The sequence below is a fragment of the Manis pentadactyla genome, chromosome 14 (assembly GCF_030020395.1).
Source record: "Manis pentadactyla isolate mManPen7 chromosome 14, mManPen7.hap1, whole genome shotgun sequence".
Classification (NCBI taxonomy): Eukaryota; Metazoa; Chordata; class Mammalia; order Pholidota; family Manidae; genus Manis; species Manis pentadactyla.
The window spans coordinates 10778884-10804426 of NC_080032.1; the positions used below are offsets into that span (position 1 = coordinate 10778884).

The 25543-nt window shown below is 47.7% G+C and overlaps 1 protein-coding gene across 3 annotated transcripts in view; it reads right to left on the reverse strand.

Moving 5' to 3' along the window:
* SEZ6L (seizure related 6 homolog like) overlaps positions 1-25543 on the reverse strand; it is a 163257-nt gene that overhangs the window by 52698 nt on the left and 85016 nt on the right. For all 3 annotated transcript variants that reach the window (XM_036908965.2, XM_036908964.2, XM_036908963.2), the window contains exons 2-5: positions 7365-8084; positions 6412-6545; positions 3887-4079; positions 1807-1992 (exon numbers count right to left, since the gene is read on the reverse strand). In XM_036908965.2, the coding sequence (XP_036764860.2) occupies positions 1807-1992; positions 3887-4079; positions 6412-6545; positions 7365-8084 (1233 nt within the window). The remainder of the gene's footprint in view (positions 1-1806; positions 1993-3886; positions 4080-6411; positions 6546-7364; positions 8085-25543) is intronic.

Genomic DNA, 25543 nt, shown 5'->3' on the forward strand with positions numbered 1-25543 from the left:
TGGCTTTTTCTTTTATCTTTGTTAAAAAGAAAGAAGAGAAAATCTGAAGGGCCTTGGGGGAACAATTCTGCAACAATTAAATCACAGAATTTATCATCAGCTCTTGTTTGCTTTTTGGATTGCCCTGACCATGAATGCCTGGAGGGCAGGAATTACATTTTATTATTCCCAGTGTTCACCTTGTACGTGGCTCCTGGCCTGGCACATAGTGGGTCCTCAGTTAATACAGGCAGCCTGTACCCTCCTGGCCACTGTTAGGACTGCTTAGAATCCAGTAGGGTTTTGCTCTCCTACTAACTGGATGGTCAAGGCTCTGCTGACCACTCTGCCCAGGGATGGACTGGTACACCCAGCGCTTCTCAAACTACACTGCACACATGAAGCACACACGGGGCATGTTAGAATGCAGATTTTGACTCAGCTCATCTTGCAGGGGGCCCAGGATTATGCATTTCTAATAATCTTGCTGGTCTGCAGACCACACTTTGAGTGGCGAAGCTGTCAGGAAGGAAGGGTTCTGGACTCAGTTTGATTTTTATCTGGTGACTTTGGGCAGGTGGCTTCACCTGCACGAGCCTCAGTTCCCCCATCTGTAAATTGGAGATAATGGTCTCCCCCAGGTAGGACTGCTGGGAGGATTTACTGCATCTCTGGCATGGCTCTCAGCACATACTGACTGGGCTCCAAATACAGCAGCAGTCACACCAAAAGCACATGCAACAAAAGAAAAAATAGGTATGTTAGATTTTGTCAAAACTAAAAACTATTTTGCATCAAGGGGCGCTATCAAGAAGTGAAAAGACAGCCCACAGAAGTAGGGAAAATATTTGCAAATCATGTATCTAATAAGAGTCTAGTATCCAGAATATAGAAAGAACTTGTAATTACAACTCAACCACAGAAAGGTGAACAATCACATTTTTGAGAAATGGGCAAAGGACTTGAATACACATTTCTTGTGAAGATATACAAATGACAGGCAAGCACATGAAAAGATGTTCAACATCATTAGCCATCAGGGAAATGCAAATCAAAACCACAGTGAGATACCCTCACACCCACTAGGATGGCTATAATAATAAAAAACATGGAAAACAAGTGCTAGTGAGGATGTGGAAAAATTGGTACTCATATGTGGCTGGTGGGGTAGCCACTGTGGGAAATACAGTTCCTTAAACAGTTAAAGATCTAATTACCATATGATCCAGCAATTCCACTTCATACATACCTAAGAGAAATGAAAACGTACATCCGCACCAAAACTTGTACATCAATGTTATTAACAACATTGTTCATGATAGCCAAAAAGTGGAAACAGATTAAATGTCCACCAGTGAATGAATATAAAATGTGGTCTATGCCCCCCCCATATAATGGAATATTATTCAGTCACCAAAAAGGAATGGAGCACTGACACATGCTAACAGCATGGACGAACCTTGTGAAATATGTTAGTGAATAGCTAGTGAAAGAAGCCAGTCACAGAAAAATCACATACTGAGTGGTTCCATTTATATGAAATGTCTGGAAGAGGCAGATCTGTAGAGACAGTCAGCCTATGGGTGGCTGCCCAGGGCCGGGTGGGTGGGAAGGACGGAGAGCACCTGCTGGTGGGTGCGGGGTTTCCCTTTGGGAGGGAAGAAGATGTTCTGGAACTAGATGGTGGTGGTTGAGCAATACAGCAGATGTACTAAACATCCCTAATGGAAAATTGTGTATTAGGTCTATTTTATCACATAATAAAGATTTGAATGGCAGCAGCCCTCCGTCATCTGTATCTGGAGGAGTCTGTTCCCTGGGGCATACCTGAGCAGGTGGGCTCCTGGCTGCTCCAGTGGGGCTTGGAGGCATTGATGCACGTCAGCGTCGTGGCGCCCTGGAGCTCATAGCCCAGGTGGCAGTGGAAGTTGGCCACCCCACCTGAGTGCAGGTCCATCACTGTGACGTCTCCGGAGTCAGGCCGGCGGGGGAAGTTGCAGCTCAGCATGAAGGCTGGAAGAGGTGCAGAGGCAGGCAGTCATCCTCAGCGGGGAGAGATGAAGAACATGACCCACCCCCGGGAGCCAGTTTATGCTGAGGGGGAAAGATGAGCCCCCCTGGGGGCTCTGCAGCCCTTGGGGAGGGTATTCTTTGTAACTCTCATTGATGGTGCTGAGACTGTGAGATTGATTGGCACTTTTTCCAGGCTCCAAGCTCCCCACTGTGCCTAACCACAGACAGCAGATTTGGGGTGAAAAATGAGTTCCCATACCTAATTGGAGCCTCTCTCCATGTGGACATAGAATGGCCTTCCTGTTGGGCACAGGAGGGGTGGCTAGGCTCACGTGCACAAGCATCTTATGTATGTGTTAAAAATGCAGGCCCTTGCACCAGAATTAGAGCGACCAGCTCTCCCGGAAATGCTGATGGATAGTAAAGCCCCCAAGCACCTGTCCTGGGAGGCAAGGGATTGGGCGTCAGAGGAGCCCAGCGTGAATTTATGTTCTTATTCCATCACTTAGAAACTGTGAATGACCTTGGGAAAATGAGCCAGTGCCCCGAACTTCACTCTCATCTTTCCAGTGGAGTCGATAATCACCCCTACCCCACTGGTGGTGGTAAGGATTAAATAAGGATTAAGAGCTCCCTTAGCCCAATGTCTGGGGCACAGTTAGTACTCACTAGCTGGGGCAGGAGAAGGGTGCATGTGGCTATGTCGAGCGCCTCAGTTTTCATAAGAGGATGTTAAATCCATCCTGCTCCACCCCCAGACTCAGGTCTGACTTCTCCAGCAGCACCTCTGTAATCCCAGTACTCATTAGGAAGGGATACATTCCATTTCATCACCTAACAAGCGATTTTTTTTTCTCAGTTTGTAATTCACAAGGACAACAGAAGGCAGTCTCAATATCGGAGAGTTATGAAATGGACATTTCCATACGCCATCATCCAACTGTTTTCTGAAAATTCCAAGGAAAAAGTTTAAAAGGAATTCTTTTTCCGGATGTTTGGTCAATTTGATGTAAATGTGGGTGCCTCTCAATATCCAGATGTGTGGCTAACAATTCTGCTTTGCCCTTCAGACGTGTGGGCAAGTCTGCACGGGGAGCAAGACAGACGAGGTCCGGGGAACTGCCCAGGAGGTGGGGAAATGGGGCAACTGGGGACAGGGAGAGAGAATGCAGGGTGCACATGGGGAGAACGAGAGGAGGGAAGGAAGAAATAAGGAGGTGAGAAAAGAGGGAAAGGGGGGGAGAAAGCAAGAGAGAAGAGGAACTCAAGGACATAGAAATCAAAAGAGAGGAGACTTAGTGAAAGACACAAAGGGAAGAAAGAAACAGTGGACAGGGAGCAAGAGACAGAAGGGGACTCTGGGGGGTTGAGGCTTTTTACCAGAATCCACAGACTCTCATGGGACTCATGCATCAAATGCAGGAGTCATGAGCTGGAAGGCAGAAAAGCGGCTGGCTTACTTTCACTGACCTTTCAGGGAACTGGGGTATTTCCTTCAATGGTGAATGTAGGCAACAAAATGTAACATATTAGTAGAACCTGCAACTTTGTCATCAAGAGAAATTACAGATATTTTCATATCAGAATGGATACCTTGACATATTTCTTATGCTCCCCAGTACTGTGAAATTACAGTATTTACCAGAACCAGCAGGACTTAATGGGTTAATAAAGAAGCACAGAGATTATGTCATAGGTTCAAACAATAGTTTGACACTGTCAACATGACTGGTTTCTTTTTAAATTGTATTTTATGCTTTTAAAAACATTATTCGAAGTCCATAGGTTTGCAATCTACCAGAGGGATCCCTGGCACAAAAATTTTGAGAATCCTCAGCTTCAGAGGGAAACTGAGGCCAACAGCTGTGCCCCGTCAGCTTTGGTGTGACCCTACCCTGGTAATGCAGCTGGAAGGTCCCAAGGCCGTCGTCTTGGAAGGTCCGGAAGTAGACAGAGATGGTGTTGGTGGGGCTCCGGATTACCTGCCCCTCGACCAGGAGCGTCTGATTGGCCAGGACTGTCAAGGAGGCGCCGTCCACCCCACGGATGGAGAGCAACTCCCCCTCGGATAGGTTCACGCTCTTCACCTGGGGACAGGCAGGGGCAGACAGAGAAACTTGGAGTTGGGTTTGAGGCAGGAACCTCTTGGGCTGCGATGCTGCCAGTGCAGCACCCCCAACCCTGGCACTGCCAGTGTAGCATGACCCAATCAGCCCCTGGTCAATGGGACAGAAAGCCCCAAGCTCCAGCCCTGGAAACATCTGGGTCCCCAGGAATATCTAGGCTCTTCTGATCTCCCTGAAGGCTGAGGGCACAGAGTGAAACCAAATTGCAGAGCAGAGAAACTGCAGAGATCTGTGAGCCTCTATAGATGGTTCTGGGAGAGAGGTTTCTGGATGCTGGCTGCAGAGATAAATTCTCTTAAGAGTTAGTGGGTAGGAGCAGGGACTTGATCAGCGTGTGCCTGAAGTCCCATCTCTAGGGAGACAGAAAAAGGCATTCCACCAGAACATAAGTTCCATGAAGGCAGGGATTTTCCCATGTCATTCAGTGTCCCCAGAGCCTGGAATAGTGCCTGGCACATAGTAGGTGCTCAATAAATAGTTATAGAATGATTGAATTCATTCTTCCCCTGTCTTCATGAACTGGTGAGTGAGTGACGGGCACCTCATTTCTAGGGCATTCTCAGGCCCACTCTCTTACCCTAAATGGTGGCTTCAACTCCAGAATCTCTTCAAAGTTTACCAAGGATACTTTCTAGGCTTGGAGGAGAAAGAAGGGAGACACTTCGCTTGTACATAGGGCACTGAACAAATGGAGTGGGGTTGGATGGGATTTAAGTCAGTTTCTAGTGCCCAATTTACATATTTATGCTTCTCCCAGTGGGATCTAGGATTCCAGCCCCTCTGTCCCTCATCTAAGCAGGGCATGCCTCACCCACAAGCCTTTCTTCTTTCAGGCCATACACCTTACTCTCTTTTCTCTTTCATGAACTCCTACTCATACACCAAACCCCCACTAAAATTGCCCTCCTCTGTAAAAACTCCTGTGACTTCCAAGGAGCTTGCTCATCCCTCTATTGTGATTCTACACCATCTCATATAAACACCTACTAGAGACCTTTTCAAATTGCATCCTAACATCCTTGATGTATGTCTGATGTCTTATTCACAAAATGGTGAACTCCTTTGGGGTATGTCCTGCATCAGTTTTGCAGACCACCATATCCTCCAATGCTGACAGCTGTGACTGGTACATAGTAGGTGCTCAGTGAGGCAATTATGGTAAAGACCACCGTACAGAATTAGACATGGAGGGGGTCTCCATGGTGTGAAGGAAAATGCTCATTAAGTGCCAGAATCAGATGGACAGCAACTTTTCTCTAGCTTATTTTAATTCCCTGAACATTTTAAAAGTACCTACTATGTGCCATGCATTATGTTATGCTCTGGGGGCTGCAAAGATCACAGGTTCTTCTGCTGAGGGGCTTACCTGTTATCCTTCCTGTACAAGTCAGGAAACCTCCCTAAAGTAAAGTTCTGGCTAGGCCATACAACAACGGACCCAGCTCAAAACCATTTGATGGCTCTTTATTGTCCATTAGGAAAAGGTGCATTCCCAGATCACTAACCTTGGCCTGGAGGGGTCTGCTGACATGGGGTACTAGCTTCCTTTTCCAGCTTCACCCCCTTCCTCTCCTGTGGGTTGGTGAACTGGACAGCTCACCATTCCCAGACATGTCTCCTCTGTGTTTTTTAAAAAGGACTTGTAAAGACTGGGTGGTCAGCTGGGGAGGGCTGGGAACTAGGGCAAGGATGACGGTAATGTGCATTGAGTGCTCACTGTCTCTGCAAGGCCCTGGCTGAAAGCCCTGGGCATTGTCATATTTACATCTGCCCCCAAATCTGTAAAGTGGTAACATCATCATCTCTATTTTACTGATGGGAAAACTGAGGCTCAGAGAAGTGAAGTCCCTTGGCTAAAGACATGCAGCTTTAGCTGGTCGAGCTGGGACTTCAAGCTCAGAGGTTTGAGCACTAAGTGATCCTGCTTTTCCATTTTTGGTTTACAGGCAAAATTTATGAATCGAATAAACCAGGTGGAGCTTCCTTGAGTGTGTGTGTGTGTGTGTGTGTGTGTGTGTGTTTGATAATCTGGGTATCAGGGGACTTTCTTTCTGAGTATAATGCCTCACAATTTTTCAACACATCTTCTTCCTCTATGTGTGCCAGACTGTTACAGTTGTGTATTGAGTGGGGAACTCCTATTCATTCACCAAAGCCCAGCCCAAATTGCCCTTGTTAAGGCAAGGAGAGAGCCAAACTGGTTAGGATGACAACAGTAAGCTTGACTCAGGCAATCCTCCAGAGACTTCCTGCTGGAAGAGGCAGCCACTGCAGGGTGCCTTTCTGTGCTTACCTGGAGCTCTACCCCGTAGCCAGTGTAGACTGTCACGTTGTATGTGCACTCCAGGAAGTTGCTGAGGGGCAGAGGTGGGAAGTCACTGGAGTCGATGTACCCTTCAGGGTCAGAGAAGCTCACACTGCAGAGAGCTGGAGGAAAGCACTTCATTAGGACATGGGGAACAGCTCAGATGGGCTGTGGGGTGGAACTAGGCCTGTGGGGCACTTGCATTCTCCTGTCCCCATCCCTCCCACTGCTGTTAATGCTCCTTCAGTTCCAGAATCAATACAATAATCAAAATATCAATAGTTGACACAGAATGATCACTTACTACATATTGCTAGGCACCATTCCAAGCAGTGCATGGGGTGAACCTATTTATTCTTGTAGGGACTGATATTTTGTCCTCATTTTACAGATAAGTAAACCAAAGCTCAGAGAGGGACAGTGCCTGGGCCAAGCTCACACAGCAAGCAGATTCCAAACCCAGAGTTCACACTCTTTCATGAGTGGTCACATTGCATTTTTCCACCATCTATGCATTCTTGACATCTGGTATCTCCCTTCTCTGTTTGAAGATGGAAAGAAGATAGAAGAAGAAAGGTTGAAACACAAAGTGCATTTTATCAACTCTAGAGAAGTCCATGTAATGGTAAAAGTAAAAGCACTTTGAAAGGTCAGGGCCTTCTAAGCAGGCTAAAAGATTCTGTCTCAAGATGAAAAGGGTTTGAATTCCGCTCTTTAGCTGTGTGGCCTTGGGCAGGTTGCTTGATGTTGCAGGGCCTCAGGTGTCTCATCTTTATAATGGGGATATTAATGCTGAGCCCAGGGTCAAGTTCACAGTCAATGCTCATAAGTGGTAACTGATGGTGCAGCCTGGACCTCCTGGCCCAGATGCGCCAGGCCCTGCGCACAGCAGGTGCGTCCCGGCTGCAGGAGGAGGCCCGGAGGAGCTGGGGGCTGCATACCTGGGGCCTGCTCCGTCGTGATGACCGTGGTGGTGATAATGGTGGATGTTGTGGTCTCCTGACTCTCCTCGGAGGCTGAGCTGGTCAGCTCATTCTCACCTCTGTCCATCAAGCTCATGGGACTGGTGTCCTCAGGGGGCGCCTCCTGGGCTTCACCAGGCCCTGTGGGCTCCCCGGGCTCCGGCCTCTGGGGGAGCGTGTGGGCCACATAGGGCTGCGAGGTGAAGGGGGAGATCTGCAGGGGCACCGGCGTCGTGGGGACCACACCGTCCTTCCGGTCCAGCCAGAGGGGCTCCTCGGAGGCCACGGGGTCAGGGTCCCCCGGTGGGCGGGGCTTCTCTGTGGCGGAGGAGAGGACACCCAGGCCTGGGGATGCTGGCTGGGCCCCTGTGTGCTGGAGGGCTGCTGCAGAGGTGGCCCTCGGCCTCAGCTGTTTCCTGGCCGAGTTCACCTGCTTGAGTGAAGGCGGCTTCTTCCTGCCGTGGCTGGGGCTGGCCTCCTCGGGCAGCAACGTGGCTGGGGCAGCAGGGTCCTGGCGGGCGGAGGGGGCTGTCCCTTCCAGCTCCGGCTCACGGAGGTCTTCCCCTGACTGCCCTAGGTTCGGAGGGGCCATTGTCGCTCTCTCTTCCGGGCTCTCTGGGCTCAGATTGCTGCTCCCCGGGGACCCTGAGGGCAGGAGGTAAGTCCCTGAAAGGCCAGCATCTACCTCTGGTGGCGCATCTGGGGAAGAAGAGAAAAGATGCCAGTTAGCTTGGGGTGGGGCATGGGGGCCCAGGTCAGATTCTTTGTGTGGTCCTTCTGATGTAGTGCCCAAGGGTTACCAGGATACCACAGACACAGGGCTGCCTTCTTCCCTCTCTCCTTCCATCCTTCCCTCCCTTCTTCAAATCCCAGCCTTCTTTCTTTTTGCTGACCACGGGGACTTAGGGTTGATTGTGCCAGGCCTGACCTAAGCATTAGGACCACAGAAACCAAGAAACCAATTAGACAGTAAGACTTGTCTAACTATATACGTTTTGGGAGGGGAAAAGGGAAGCTGAAACAGTATTTAGGGAGAAGCTTTGCGTGCTAACAGGACAGAGAGGACAGGCCTCTAATCCTGTCTGTGGGGCAGGACCACCATGTCCAGCTGGGCAGGTTGCTCACTGCAGAAGGATGTCCCGTTAAGAGGATGGGTAGGGTTGTAACCAGCCCACACTTCTTCTCTAAGCTGTGTGTCCTGGCTCAGGGCTATTTTATCCTGGTACGGGGTGAACACTTGTTTCTGTTACTAAATAATTTAAAGTTTGAAGATTTGAAGAATCAGAATCTTGATGAGTCTGGTTCAGAACAGAGGGTTGTGGGAAGACTGCAGAGGCCTGGCTGAGGTGACCGCACAGGAGGAATGTAAGGGGGGCAGGGGCAGAGGGGGGTTGATGATTAGAGAAAGCTGGTGGGGCAGAGTAGTCAGGCCCAGGCTCTGGGTATTGCATACCCTGCTAACTCCTTGTGGCTAATTTTTATTTGTAAAGTAAAGTAAAATCTAGTAATTTAATCAAGGGCTGGTCCAGGCAGCTGTTTGGCAGAACCCTGCCTGAAATGAGCTTCAGTTACTTATTTGAGAGCCTGTTCTGCCAATTGCAAGCCTGCAAATGGAGGTGCCTCTCTGAGCCTCAGCTGGAAAATGGGGCTATTAATCCCCTAGGATGTCATTGTGCAATTGGTGGATGCATGTAAAGTATACGGACATGTGGATGCCCCACAGTGAGTGCCCGTATGTGTCAGCTGCTGTCATTGTTTTTACTATCGTCACTCTCATTACAAGTTTCTAGTAAGAAGCTGGAGCAGTCAGACCATGCCCAGTGACGGCCTCGGGATGGAGAGGAATTACATCCCGGGGACTGATAGCTGTCCTTGCTGATTTTCTGCGGAGAGACACTCACTCAGCCACAGTCTCCGGGCCCGCCAGCACTGTGATTTAAATTTATTTTAGCAGCTGCTGGAAAGGCTCATTTACTTTCATGGAGTCGGCAGCAGTGACTTAATCTATACAGACTGCAACAGTTTGCAACTGGCATCAACAAATGTTCCTGTTGTGTAACATTGATTACCAGCCAGTGTGCATTCCAGACTGACAGCGGCGCGGGGGCAGGAGAGGGCATCAAGGAGGACACGGTGTGTGGATGACCTGAGGGCAATCTGAGGTGGTTCTGGAGCCAAACAGGTTTCCTGGTCCAAGGTGGGAAGCATCAAGGCTTCAGGCCGAGCCCTGGGTTCAAATCCTGCCTTTGACAGTTACTAGCTGTGTGAGCCTGGGCAACTCGGATACGCCTCTTTTGTGTAATAGAGCCACTCCATCTGCCCCATGGGATTAGATCAGATACGGGTCTGCTCCAGAGCTGTGGCTTTTATGCTCACGATTGCTTTTATTAAATGATTGATGTTAACCATCTTTGTGGACTGAAGAGGAAGTAAAGGGAAGAAAGAGTAGAAGACAAGGGGTCAGGACACGCAGCTCCTGAGTCCCAGCTCTGGTTCCATGCACACAGCTTGGATGCAGCCAGGGTTGGACACGGATGGCGGCGCTACCCTGCCCACAGCTCCTTAGCATAACTGCACGTGGGTCTCTTCTTCTCCCATCTGTGTTTTCTGTGTCAAAGGGCAGCCAGACTGGATAAGGTCTGAGGGTCCTTCCAGCTCTGACATTGATTTTTGGAATGATAGGGTAATTGGCAATTCTTCTTTTGAGCTTTTTGTTAATGTTGCTAAAAAGGGCAAAGTGGGATCTTTGATCCTGACACCCACTTGTGAGATTTGTTGGGTCCTGTGACTCCATTAGTTTCTGCCAGTCCCTTCACAAACATGTCCCCTTGATCACATGCTGCAGAGGTGAGAGACAAGAAGGAGGGAGAGATAGATAGATAGACAGATAGACAGATAGATAGATAGATAGATTGATTGATTGATTGATAGGTAGATTGATTAGGGGAAAACAAGTTGTGTCAAAGGTGATGAAAAGATTACAAATGGCATAAAGCACTTGAATACACCTTGACCATTATTATAGTGATATTTATAACATTTTATTTTTTATTTTTCCCCTTTATCCCCCTCATGCTCCCCCACACCCACCCCAGCCCCTCCCCCTTGGTAAGCACTAGTTGTTTCTCAGTGTCTGTGAGCCTACTGCTGTTTTGTTCCTCCTGTTTTGCTTTGTTTTTATATTCCACAAATAAGTGAATGCATATGGTATTTGTCTTTCTCCACCTGGCTTATTTCACTGAGCATAATACCCTCTAGATCCACCCATGTTGTTACAAATGGGAGGATTTCTTCTCTTTTTATGGCTGAATAATATCCCATTGTGCATGTGTACCACCTCTTTTTTATCCATTCATCTACTGATGGACACTTAGGTTGCTTCCATATCTTGGCTATTGCAAACAGTGCAGCGATAAACATAGGGGTGCATGTGTCTTTTTGAAGCTGGAATATTTTCTTCAGGTAAATTCCTAGAAGTGGAATTACTGGATTGAATGGTATTCCTATTTTTAGTTTTCTGAGGGCCCTCCATATTGCTTTCCACAGTGGTCGCACCAATCTACATTCCCACCAACTACAAAGGAGGGTTCCCCTTTCTCTGCATCCTCACCAGCATTTGTATAACATTTTATTTTTGAGGGCTTAACTTAATTGGGTGCTGACCATGTCTCAACACATGACTAAATGTTTTTTATCCATTACCTCACTTAATTTTTCTCAACCCTTTTAGGTAGAAATGATTATTCCTATGTTACAGATGAGCAACCTGAGGCTTTGAGATACTAGGTAACTTTCTGAGGTACAGAGCAAAGCCAGAGTTCAAACCTGATTTTTCCTGATGCCAAAGACAATGTTATCAGCTCTGTTAAGAATTATGGGGCATTTTTATCACTGACATCTCTGTCTCTAAACCGTCATTTTGTCCGCCTCTCTGCTGGGTGGGTTAGAGTGTTTTCCAAACCTCCCAACTGAAACCCTCACCCCCACCCCCCACCCAACTCGTTCCTTGTTAAAACATGAATTTCTAGTCTCCCCTGCCACAGCTGGCACATCTGAATCTCCAGAGGTGGGGCTTGGAAACTGAGGCTTGAAAAGCCCCTCTAGTGACCCCTATGGTCAGGGTTATCAAAAAACACTCATTCTGGAACCTGCGATCTCACCTGACTCTCTACACATTCCTTGTTAGTTTGCCTTCTAGGTGCCTGAAGTGGCAGGTGGCAGGAACCAGGGTCTGGGGCCATGCAGCGGGTGGTGACTCTTTCTGAGGCCCGTGACCTCCCCCGGCCATCCCAGCCCATCCGGATCCAACACAGCCAGCAAGAGCAGAGGAGAAAGGATGCCATAATCAGCTCCCCCCACAGTCACTGCTCCTAGCTCTGGGGTCCCGGGGCTAAAATCACAGCAGTGCAAAAACTTTCTAGGAAGTGACTGGCTGGGCTGAGTCGGCCCTGCCCCACTGAGAACCTGACCGCCAAGGAGAGTTCATGTCCAGGTGTATTCACCTTCCTGTCCCACGGATGCCTTGTTCCCAGAGGCCGCACATGATAGGATCTTGCTGTCTGGATCCAGACTTAAAGCCGTATTCAAGATGGATGGGTGTGTATGTGTGGTTTGCAATGCGTGCAGCGTGCAAGACCTGGAGACCTTGTTCTCATCCAGGATGCTGGCCAGATGCGCACCACTCGAAACCGAGTTCCCCTGGGAGTTAGTCAAAATTGGATTCCAGGGCTTCAGAGATCCAGAGACTCAATAACTTGCTCTACTAGATCTGCTTTTCCTGGGGCCACAATGACCACTGGATTAAATGAACTCCTTTTGAATATAGTCAGTGACTCTGTAACATCTTTCTGTGTTGACAGATAGTAACCGCACTAGCGGGGTTGAGGATTTAATAATACGGGCAACTGCTGAGCCACTGTGTTGTATATTTGAAACCAATATAAGATTGTGTACCAACAATACTTCAATTAAAAAAAAATCTTTAAAAAATTAACTCCTCTTTCTCAGAGGACTAACACGTTGCCACCACCATGGTCACATTTAGCTGACTCGTCCTTGATCAGGCACCTTTGGTGCCCCATGGCAGCTGTCCATCAAGTGAGTGAGTGAAAGCTTGGGGTGCCCACTTTCTCTGCTGGCTGACGCTCAGGACGAGGGAGTCGACACCCTAGAAATGGTCCCTGAGTTCAAGGTGTTGGGAAGACAGATACACCCCAATAACCAAATACGGATACCCCACAGCAGAGACAAGAGTTTAATTAACTACATACTGAGCTGCTGTCCTCTCCTGAGACGGAGGGGAGCGTACGGAAAGCAGCTGAGCATTTGTCCCACCACCCAAGGTGGGCAGAGAGCACCTCTCTCTCTCTTGTCTAACTTTGATGGGGAGGTGGGAGATCGGACCAGGAAGCATCCCGTTAAAGCAGAGAAAGCACAGACTCTGAACTCTGAAGCTGACAGTGTGTATTTAAAATGCCCGGCAGCGGTGTGGAATGGCTAGGGGAGGGCGTGGGATTCCGAGCAACAACATATCCTCATGCAGCCGCAAAGCAGCGGAATGCAAAGCGCAGGAAACGCAAGCCGGGTGTGCTTCTGCTGTAACGTTCAGAGAGAACAGCAGCGAGATCCTATGGTGTATACGGCAATGACTAGAAACGGCACCTAGAACAAACGGCCACGCGCACAGTTGGAGGAGGGGCGCCAAGGAGGTGGTCCCAGCTGCCTCCGGGTGGCGGGGTGGGACTTCGGCTGATGTTTTTGGTACCTCCCACCACCTTTTGGGTTTTTTTTTTTTTTCGTATTTTCTTTAACTTACTGGTAGTTTTCAAAATGTGTGTGATAACTATTTAACACTTTCTTAAGTGAAAAAAAATTTACAGAAAGAGCTGGGCTGAGATGTTGCCTTGCGTACCCGGTGATGGAGGGGCTGACGGAAAACAGGCCCACGTTGGTAACTACAGAAGGGCTTCGTTCTCTGAGTCATTGAGCCCCTCTGGAAAGGGGTCTCCTGGTAGGAACGAGGAGAATGCTTCCCTCATCAGACTGCTCACGGTGAGTGCCTCTGGAGACAGGACTGGCGGGTGCCACGATTGATATATTTTGGCAAAAGGTACTACAGAAACTTTAGTCACGCTTCTAATCATCATCATTAATACCTGATCAACACTCCTCGATAAAGACTTGCCCAGCCCACCCTGGTGGATTTGCTTGGCCCCAACCGGGAGGAAGCCAAAAAGTCTGTATCACATCTTTAAGATCCAAAGGCTTCTAGAGTTGGTGGTTACAAGCTGCCCAGAAACCTCCAGAGGCGGAAATGGGCTGCCCGGGGTCACACAGCACATTCATAGCAGTAACAAAAGAAGGCTTTTTGAGGCATGAAGAATCATACCAAACACACACACACACACACACACACACAAAATAAAAAGCAGAACTAGAGCACCTAGATCACCCTGAAGAACGGTGGTTAAGTCAATGCCATCGTCTGCATCTGCGGGGTGGGGCTGCCCTGGGCACTGCAGAAAGTTGAGGGGCATCTCCAACCTTCGCCCACTCGATGCCTGTGGCAACCTCCCCCCCCTGCCCCCAACTGTGACAATCAAAAATGATTCCAGACATTGCTACACGACCCCAGGGCATGGGGCGGGGCAAACACCTCTGTTGATGACCACTGACGCTGCCCTCAGAACTGAGTAGGCCTCCCTGCCCATTCCTGGAGTTGGACAGCTTTGCTTTGCTGGCATCACTGAGGTTTTGGGTGGAGAAAGTCTAGCATAATCCCCATTTCCTGGAGAAGGAAATTGAGTTGGGTGAGGGCTGAGTTTCCTCTTCCCACTCACATTTGATTATTCATTCATTCATTCATTCATTCATTCAGCACCTTCTATGCACGAGCCACCAGGCCAACACTGCTGGTAGCCAGAGATGAACACAGCCCATTTCTTTCCTCCAGAGAGGACCCAGCTCCCATGGCTCGCTCAGTCCTGTGGGAACGAAGGCCCTCAGACAGATTCAGGTGCTTATCCATCTGGCCTTTGAGAAGACTTTTCCGGGACAGAAAGGACAGAGGTGAGGGGGGGCGGGGAGGCCTGGGGGACAGTGGGTTTCATCTACTGCCTCCGCTGCAGGCCTCTGCCTACAGGCTTGTGCTGGCCACACAGATGCTCAGATGGTGACTTACGGCCTACAAAGTGCATTCCAGCTGTGATCTCAGTCCAACCTGCCAACAGTTCTGTGGCGTGGGCATTTTATTTTTCCCATTTCACAGATGAAAAAAGAAATCAAGCCTCAGAGAGAGAGGAGGTGACTTGTCCAGGAGGATAGAGCTAATTGAGGTAGCGCTAGACACTTTCTGACATTGTTTCCTGGGCTTATTCCAAATTGTTTTTTCCCCAATAAAATAGTTTATTTGAAAAACACAAGAATACCTGGAAGGTATGAAACCCAAAGTAGAAAAGCATTACCTACCCCTGTCCTGTTGCCCAACCCTGCCTTCTAAAGAGGATCAGTGTTAGTAAGATGAGAAGTGTATCAATACAAAAATAATGAAGTACTTTCACCTTAAAAGGTGTGGTTGCACATAGGAGTGAGGGGTTTGGAGTCCGAACTACTTGTATTCCAGGCTCAGCTTGCTGCTAACCATTCATGACATCCTGCACGGTCACTTCTCTGTTCTGGACCCCACTGTTCTTACCTGTAGGGTGGGATTATAGCAGCCTTATCTCTCAGGGTGATAGAGCAAGATGAAATCATGAGTGTGGAGCATAGCGTTCACGGGGCAGCCTGCCAGCCCTCATGAGCATGGTAGTCACTTTCTGTCTCAACATTTATAGGATTATTGCATTGTGTAGATTGCTCTGTCACTTACTAAAAAATACATTCTGAAATATTTCAGTCATTCAAGAGGAGTTGAAGACTTAAGGCGACCAATACCTACGTGCATACACCTTTAGCTTTAGAAACAGAACAGTCCAAGCCCGTTTGTCTCCCTACCATATTCCCCTTCTTTTTTTCCACCCCGTCCTGAATTTGGCTTCAGTATTCCCATTTATTATGCATATTATTATCATACCATTAATATTATTTGTCCTGCACATTTGTTTATTACCCATGTTGATTTCTCTGAATGTAGGGCATTGTGTAGCATGTTCTAAAACTTCATATAAATGCAGTCATCCCCTATGAAATATGCATCCTGTTCTTTTCTTTTTTTTGCTTAACATTTTGTGAGATTCATTCATGTTGATAAGTGTAGTTTTGAATGATTCATTTTCACTGCTACATACTATTCCACCACCAATTTTTCATTTACAATCCATCATAGGTATCATTTCATGTCAACACATATGTGTTCATTTCATTCTTTTCTCATGGCTACATTAAAATAAAAAAGCATATATGTTATTGAACCAGCTTCTTACTGACTAATATTTAGGTTGTTGTGTTTTCTGCCCCTGCCTCTGAGTACACTATGTAAATTTACTCATGTAAATTTCTAGGCAAAGTGCTGCTTGGTCACATTCCAAAGCAGAGGGACACTTATAGTCATGACATCCACCAGGGTGATACAAAGTGTTCACAATAGGAAGTATTGTTTGTAGTGGCAAAAATCTAGGAACAACGTATTTGCCCAACTATAGGGGGCTAGTTAAGTGCTTGTAGAAACACTGCATGGAATGCATGCAGGGCTCAAAGGCATGAGATAAAGCACTAGTGAATATCATGGCGAGGACTTTCAACATTGCATTGCCCCTTTGACTCAACAAGTCTACTTCTGGGATTTTATTCTGCAGAGAGATGTTTGCCTGTGTGCAAAATGACATACAAATAAGGCTAAGCAATGCAGCCCTGTCTGGAGTAGCAAAAGACTTGGAGATGAATCAAGTATCCCTCAATAAGGTTAATCAGTTATGGAACATCCCAGGCAGAATGCTGTGCAGCTGGAAGAAAAGAATGGGGGAGACTCTATGGACCAGAGTGGAGGGATGGCCAAGGTTTTAGTTATGTTAAGAAAACCAAGGTGCAAAACAGTGTGCTGTGTTGTTGTCTTTTATGTAAAAATGGGGAGAGAAAATAAAGCTACAGATTTTTGCATTTCCTGATATGTGCATAAAGAAACTTTGAAAGGAGGCACAGGAAATGCTGGGTTAATGACGCAGGACTTAGGGGTAGTGGGGTTTTGGAAATAGGAGTCAGGGGAGTGAGGGTGGGAGGGAGAATCTTCACTACATACCTTTTCATAGATACATATGTGTGTGTATGTATGCGTATTTACATATATAGGTGTATGCATCTATATAAATGAAATATTACCTATTCAAAAACTACATAACTAGAAAATAAAAAGAATGGCAGAGCTATAGGGCAACACGTGTGGAGTGAAAAAAATCAAGATAGAATAATGGATATAATAGCTCTTGTGTGAGGAGGAGGAATGCATTAGAACAAGGTAATGGGGCTGCCTCGGCAGAGCAGGACTGAGGTTTTGGGGCTGGGAGAGAGAATCACATTTACTGTGAGTCACTTTTTAAAGTTTGATGAATATGCCAAGTGCGTGCTATTTTTACAGCAGTAATTAGTACTAATAGTTAATAATAATAATGATGATTGTGATGGTGATGATGGTGGTGACAAGCTCCCTAAGTTTATCACCCCCGTGTCAGAGGAGGGCAGAGAACACACCCCAGCCTTTCTCAGAGTTTCTACTTGTGCTCACATATCAACGCAGGTGGAGAAATCTGCTTTGGTCTAACAGGAGGTCTTCAAGAAACAGCACTTGTGTTCCACCTCTCCATCCCTCCTTCACTGTCTTGGGGACCCAAAGGCCATGGGATTGGAGGCATTAGGGGTATCACAGAGACTCACTGAATCCTGTTTCCAGAAGAGCCCCTGGGCTGGGAAGCCGGCAGTAGGGTTCTCTGTCTGCCTCTCTCCAGGCACCTCTACTTGTGCCTGCGCACCCCAAATCAAAGTCACTTGGAAAGGACACAGTGCAGGTGTCCAGCGGCAGTCTGCATTCCAGCTGCACCAGTAACGATGCTGGTCCCATCTGGCTCCTTGTGTCTATTTTCTGGTTGGTTAGAATCAGAGGGAAGGACCGGAGAGGTGAGAGATGACTTCTCCCACCCCTGTGCTATCTAATTAGAGTCTACCTCTCACAAGAACCTTCTAATGAGTCTCTTTGTCTCGCTGATTATACCTGGGTGGGCACCCAGTAGTTACATCAAACGGCCCCTGGTGGTCCTCCACCTTTAGCAAGTCTACCTTTAGGAATCTGTGTACATAGGCAGGACGTCAGCCACAGCAGGCTTGCTACCACATCTCCAGAATCAATCCCTAACCAAGATTTGCACCAGCTAAGACCTCAGAAGTGATCAAATGATCACCTTTTGTGTTTTAAGTTGGAAAGAAACCACCTGTGGTGGGTGAGTAATACTTTCAAGATGTAAAAACCAGATCATTAAATCTCCTTGCTTAAAACCCACCAGTGGCTTCCCATCATTGAGAATAATATCAAACTCCTTTCAATGGCCACAAAGCATTTAGGGTTCTGACCTTGGACCTCCTTCTCCAATATCGTTTCTTACCATTTCCCCCCTCACACTGCAGTATAACCACACCCACGTTTTTCCTGCTCCTTAAACCTTCCAAATTCATTCTGTGCCTCTGGGCCTTTGCACATGTTCCCACTGGAGCTCTCTTCTTTGGTCTTTGCTTAGCTTGCTCCCTCTAGTCATTCTGGTCTCAGCCCACCTTCTTCAAGATACCACTTTATATCTCACTCCCTTTAGAGCACTTATTGCAATCTGGTGATTTACTTCCATATTGCAAATCTTGGTGATTTGTTTCCATGTTCATAGCCTCCATGCAATGGTCCACACCCACGCAGAGTCACCTCTCACGACTGTGTGCATTCCAAGTGTGTAATCACTGGGGCATTTCGAAGCTGTCTGGGAGCCACAAGATCTGTCTCCCCAATCACCCATGCTGTTGTCCTGTGTGAGCTGTGGTCTGCTCTGGTTCTTCTTGTAAAGCTAAGTTAATGTATTGCTGAGTGAAAAGTAGAAGTATGTAAGCTTTTAAATTTTGTTCATTATTATGTCCCCTTAACAGTAACAGTGTCTTCCATGTAGAATAAATCCAATAAATATCTGTTGAATTCACTGAGGAAGGGAGGCAGATGAGGGAAGAGTTGGAAGGATGGAAGAGAGGGGAAGGAAGAGAGGTTGGAACCAGTCAGGCATCATGCATCTCTGGACGTCCTGGGGTGCACACTGGATATCTGATGAATATAGAGAAAGGGAAAGAGAAAGGCTGCTCTGGGGTGTTTAGCAAGTGCTTAGAAGCTGGTGGAGTTCCCTTCAAGTCCCCCAATTCTAGAATTCTGCAGTTGGCTGTGCATGGGTGCTGGTGAGCAGGGTGTAGACACTACTAACACCAGACCAAGTGTCCAGCCCTCACCCTCAGCCTTCTCCGGAATCAGCTCTTCAACTTCCTTCCTTGTCATCTGACTTGCTCCTCAGGACTATAACGGACAGATTTCTAGTCTACATAGTCCTTCCACCCAGAAACGGCTTAATTGGCAGGGAAATGAGTGGCAGGAGAGAGGGAAGATGCTGGGATCATTGATCCACTCTCTGTGATTCTGTGATGCCTCCCCTACGAGGGCACAGGAAAATCCCACAACTTCCTGCAGATGGTGTCAGGAAAGGAAACGGAGGCCCTGAAGCAAAGGCCCATCGCTTTCTTCAGCAAGGACTTCACCCCATGGGGAGAGGAGGCAGGAAAATCTCCTCCATATGGGATCAGCCTACACCAGGAAATCATTCAGCGATCATATCCACTAAGCTCAGGCATTCATCACTCTGAAAAAAAAAATCATCCAAGTCGATTATTTACAGGGGCTTGGTCATAGACAGAGCATGTGAAATGTCCAAGACAGGCCACAGCCCATGGGCCACCGCGGCGCCAGGGTCCCCTCAACACAGTTGAATGGGGAGTCTGATAAGCTCAGCTTTTAATTTTTGCAGTGCCCCAAAGGACCTCAGGCCCACCACGGGAGAAGAAAGGACGGCAAGGGGCACATGGACTGTTTCTCCCAAAGCCATTGTTAGGAAAACCCTTCTCTCCCAGACTGCTCCGTAAGTCCAGCCCATTTGGTCCACAGCAGCCAGAGGGATCTTCCCCAGCAGCCCCTCCTGGGGGGGCAGTGGGTGTCTCCTGCATTTACACTAGCAGAAGCTTCCCGAGGACAGTGATCACGTCTGCCTCATTCATCACGGTCTCCCTGGAACCTGTTCATGACCATGTGCCTGGCACACAGTAGGTCCTTCATAAACCTCTATTTAATGATCAGGAATAGGGCCACAGCACTGGTTGAGAACAAGACCTGGTGTGTCAGATGAAGTCCACCAACTTACTTGAGGGATTGTAGACCTGCAGACCATTGACACTCCTAGCTGCTATAAAAATGAACCCCTGGTAAACTTAATGCTAGATGAACATGCCTTGGTTTACAATACTGTGGCTGGAAAGATGTTCCGGGAACATACACACCCAGTTGCTCTAATTACAAAACAATGTCATCATGGCAGAAGCAGAGAGCAGGAAGGCAGCCCATCCCTCCAAATCACAGTTTCCTTGAGCGGCGGGAGGGCAGACAGAAACCTGGCTGGTGAATTTGCCTGGTGGTCTCTTCATTTTTCTGCCATGATCCCATGGATCAGGGGCAGGTCCTGGTGCGATGGATGCGTCCCCCAAAAGAGCACACGAAACTGCACGTGTGAACTGACAGCCCGACTGTTCCTGAGTTCTCTGCAGAAATCCAGGGGGCTGCAGGGGACCGGCAGCAGATGTGAGAAGGGCAAGCCTGTTCCAGGCAAGAGAAGCCTCTTTCAGTGTTTCAGCTACAAGGGTAATTATCCAATAATTGTCCTCTGTGAGCTGGCTTCCCTGCCACGAATGGGCCTCCTTTGTAATTCCTGTTGGGATCAGAAAATCTTGAACATTTTCTTATGTTCAGTAATGTCTCATCAGAGCTGCGGCCGTGCGCGGTGCATCCATCTTCCCTGTGAATGAGTCCAGATAGCTGCTGGCCCTGGGGGGTTTCATCCTGCCTTTGTATCTTTAACAATCTGATGAACTGTGGCGACATCAGTGCCAGCTGATTAGCATTTAAACACTTGTCTGCCTTCCCACCTCCATCCTCCTCCCCCCGCCTCCCTGACTCCATTCACGCCCAATGGTCCAGGGGTGTGACTTGGTGATTTCTTGCCCAGTAGCGGTAGGGAGGGCGAGAGAAACACAGGTGGGATTTCTTTGTGTACACGAAATTCAGTGAGTCATTGAGGGAGGGCTGGGAGACAGACACACAGGCCGGCTTAGAGGGGACACCCAGGGTGGGAAATCTCCCAAGATTCAATTACCTATTAGATGGTCTGCGAGTGAGTTTAAAAGATATCAAGAGTACGTTCACACTTTCTCTAAGCCTCTTTGCTCAGATTCACAGACAAGAACAGATAGGCATCCCGGCGGCTTATAAGGATGTGCTCAGAGGTGGAGACGATCTGGGGAATCTGGAGACCTGGGCTTGAGCACTGTCGGTGCGCCCCGTGTGGTTCTGGGCCTGGAGCAAATTCCATTTTGCAAAGTCTCTGGCTTCGTAAAGTTAAAACAGCGATCTTTACCTGGTCAACCTTAAAGAAACAAATATTGGGGTGATGGGGGGCACTGGGTGTATGATTGAGTTTTAAGACGTCTAGAGCTGTTCTACAACTGCAAGGCTTCATTTGTTTCATTTAAGAGATGACAGCAGCCCTGCCTCCAGATAGCATGGATGATGGTGACTTTATTTGCTGGGGACAAATAAAACATTCTCACAGCTTTACTTGTGGCATTGAAATGCTTCTATTTTTCTTTTCCTGAGAATTATTTCATTGTTATCTTCATGTGAAGGATGAGGAAATGTTGGTGAGCAGCAAAGCCTGGATTTGAGCCAGTGCAGTTTTGGGGCTTGGGGGAAGAAATGGTTTCTGCTTATCGCCACTTGTCCCCTGCTGTCTCGGGTGACTTTGTCCATGCCAGGTCCATCCCTGCCATCTTCTATGTCAACTCCAAGGGGCCCAGGAGAAGACAGTCCATTCTATTCTATCCATCCCATCCCCCATTCCATCCCATCCCACCCATTTCTTCCCAGTCCATCCCAACCCATGCCACCCATCCCCACCCATTCTATCCAACCCACCCATTTCTTCCCATCCCTTCCAGTGCCATCCCACTCATTTCTTCCCCTCTCATCCAGCCTATTCCTTCCCTTCCCATTCTATCTCATCTCACCCCATCCCACCCATTTCTCCTCATCCCATCTCACCCATTTCTTTCCATCCCACCCCATCCAATTCCATCCTATCCCATCCCATCCCATCCCATCATCATGTATTGAGCTCATGCACTGTGCTGAGGGGATACAGTGATGCACAGCACATCATATCTACCCTCAGCCTCCACAGGTTGAGTTTCTCACCAGGCAGATGAGCTCAGTGCATCCTGGGGAGCAGGCTGGCACCATCCAATGCCAAGCCCCAGGCTCCTTCATTCTGTACCTCCTTGGCCTTGATGTCTGCCTCCTGGAGGGCAGCCAGGCTCTGCCCAGAGGCTAACAAGTTCTCGCAGCCAACAAGAACAATGCCTCGGGGCATGTGGGCCCGGGGCCGAGCCAGCGCACAGAGCGTCCCTTCACTCCCTGGCCTGTCCAGTGGGCAGGTGGTGGGCATGGGGCTCGGGGGGAACGCTGGAGGGGGCGGATCTGGTGGTCCTCAGAGCAGCCGTTGTTGGCCTCCCAGCCCTGCTGGGACTGCACAGAGGTCCTCAGTCCTGGGCCCTCCTGGACCCCTCCATGGGTACAGTGTCCACACACGCTGGCACCAGGCCATCTCCCTGGGGTGGGGGAAGGATGTCCTTCCATTCACTCAGCAGCCAACTCTGCCAAGGTTGGCTCAGCACATGTATGGCTTGTGACACAGGGAGAGAGAGAGAGAGAGAAATGCAGAGAGATGAAGAAGAAAAGTCACCCATCTCTCTCATCAACAATGACTGCAGCTTCACTCACAATACTATGACCATTTTTACATAATGACAATAATGGCTGCCACTTTTTGAACCACATGATGTACTGTTTTGCATGTGTCATCTCACTTAATCCTCAGAATCCTCATTTAACCCTCTGTGACTTAGGGATGGTTAGTTTCCCATTTTGCAGATGGGAAAACTGAGGCTCAGAGGGGGAATTCACTCACTTAAGAACACACTTGGGAGAGGATGGTGGAGCTGGGATTCAAAGTCTGGCATATGAGTCCCTTAGCTTGGGGCTCTACTCCATTTCAGGTACTGTAGAAAAAGCACTCTAAATACATTATCATATTTAATTTTCATAAAAACCACTCATTCATTCATCTATATCCTCTTACGGTTATTCAACAGACACTGAGAACGCAGTGGGTGCCAGGCACTATGCTAAGCAATGTGGAAGGAGATATAAAAAAATCATCAAAGCAGCCCTGTTGTCAGAGGGGAGTGGGAAAGAAAGGTGAGCTAACCCCAGAGGCTCATGCACCGACAGCCATCTGAGGATGTGTGACCTGTAGCAAGAGGTGCCTTGAGGAGCTCTGTCCTCTACTTCTGTCTGGGCAGTCTGAGTTTTCCACTTGACATAAGATAGCCAGGTGCATTCTGGCCAATTGATAAGAGCATTGGGTAAGAACTCAGGTCTTTTGTATCCAACACCCAAACTGAGGAATATCATGTAGACAATATTTGGAGTCTCCCAAACATACCTTTTAATGCTTTTCATAAACTTGTATTGAAGGATAACATAGGCATAGCCAAGTCCACTGAATTGTAAATGTACACCTTGATGAACTTTCTCAAACTGGACACACCTGTAAAACTAGCAACTGGATCAGGAAGCAAACATTGGCAGCATATATTCCATCTTTTGGCTGCACTCTTTTCAAGGTAACTCCTGTCATGCTTTCCATCACTGAGGATTCATTCTGGACAACGATGAACTCAATGGGTAGTTACGCAGCATCTTCTCTTTTGTATCTGACTTCTTTCACTCATTGTGTTTGTGAGGTTTATCCACCTTGCTGCCTGTAATGGTAGTTAACTTCCTTTTTATTGCTGCATGTTATTCCATTTTCTGACTATACCATAGTTTACCCATTTTACTGCTGATGGGCATTTGAGTTGCTTTGAGCATTTGACTATTGTAAACAGTATAACTGTGGACATTGTATTACATGCTCTTTGATGCATATATTTTGGTGTACATGATATATTCCCAACAGACAGCTGGTTGCACAGGATGGCATGTTCATTGTTAGCAGACACTGCCAAAGATTTGGTACAAATTTTTCAATTTTGATGAACAATCTATCCAGCTGTTTTCCTATGATGTTGCAACCAGCAGAGTGACAGAAACCTAAAGTTGTTTATATAAATACTAATAATAGTTACTATTTTTATTGTTGTTCCATTGTTCCATTGTTCCTATCCTTCAAGGACTTGGGAATGAAGGCAAATGCTAAGCACCAAATGAATGGCTTGGATGAAAACCCGAACCAAGTGAACATCCGAGGAGACCAATCACATATTATTCCAACACAAATTTCCATTTTCCAAGGGTCAACCAGCCATATTTCATCCTCATTTTGGTGTCTGCATCATTAGTGGACATTTAATTACTTCCTTGAATGGGGACTGTTTCTGGCAACTCCCACTTTAACTAAGCATGAAATGAATCCAGGGGCTGCGCTCGCCTGTGGCGAGGTTTCAAGATGGCTTAGGGCTTTTCCATGAGAGCCAGCAACGTGGCTTTAAGCTGGAGGCAATGCATCCCCTGTGGGCCATCTTGGCCCCCCTTATGGATGCAGAAGAGATGACAGAGAGGTGTTGAGAATGAAACTGGACAATTCCGCAATGATCCAGAGTTTAAATCTTCCCTGGGTAGGGCACCAAAAGCATCCATAGCTTCTCTTCTACAAACTTGCCTCTGACTTTTTGTGCCACCAGGAGTGCTTGACTCCCTGAGCCCCAGAAGCACACACACACACATCACAGCCATCAGAGCCAACATCTCTGTTTCCACAATCTCTGCTAATTCTGAGGTTACAGCTCGAGCTTCCTGCTTTGTTGTTATTCTGGAGATGCAAAGGAATCCTTCTCCTTTAGTGGGGGAAATTGAGTCCAGGGAGGGAAAGTGATTTATCCAGCATTACCCAGGAGGTAATGAAGATGACAACAACACAAACGACAATATCCCAGTACTAATAATTGATCCCTCACTATGTGCCAAGAAGTGGGGTCAACACTCCCCCATGCATCATGCTATTCAGTCCTGCTGTGTCAGGTCCTGTGTTTTTGTCCATTTTATAGATAAGGAACTGGGGGCTCAGAAAAATGGAATTATTATCCCAAAGCTTCCAGAAGCAGGCTTAGTGCTAGCCCCAGGCCCATCTGACTCTAGGGCAAGCATCTTTAACCACTTCCGTGTTCCTGATTCTCTGATGCCTTCCCGTGTTCTCTTCCTGATAGCATTCTTCTTGTCGGGTGGCTTCTCTTGGTCCTCTCCCTTTGTGCACTAGGCTTGTCACCCGGGAGTAACAACTATTGGCCACAGCTGGAATGATGCTGGTGGGTGAGATACAATATTGATCTTCCCCGGCAGACTCTATTCCTTGTAGCCATGTGGAAGGGAGATTAATGCAGGCCTTGGTGGATAGCAAACAGCATCTATAAGGCAGCTTCGGTGACAGGCAGGATAACATGCGTTATTAGTTTCATGACAAGGCAATGTTTTACCATAATTTTGATCAGAGACTGGGTGATGTTAGCGTCAAAATATGTTGGGGATGCAGTCACACTGTGTAAGTAGCAAATGAAAAATGAAGTCGGTGTGGGCCTGGTGAATTAGAGGCTAGGTTTAACCTCAGTTGTCCAGAGGAATACAGAAAATGCAATGAATGCTCAGACATCCAAACTACGAGGCCAGGGTTCCAACGGCAACTCCCGGAAGGTGCTGGCAACACCTCCGCGCACTCAGGTTTCTGAATCTGTTTAAGTTCCTGGTCCTCTGACAAAAAGCCTTGGGTATTGCCTTC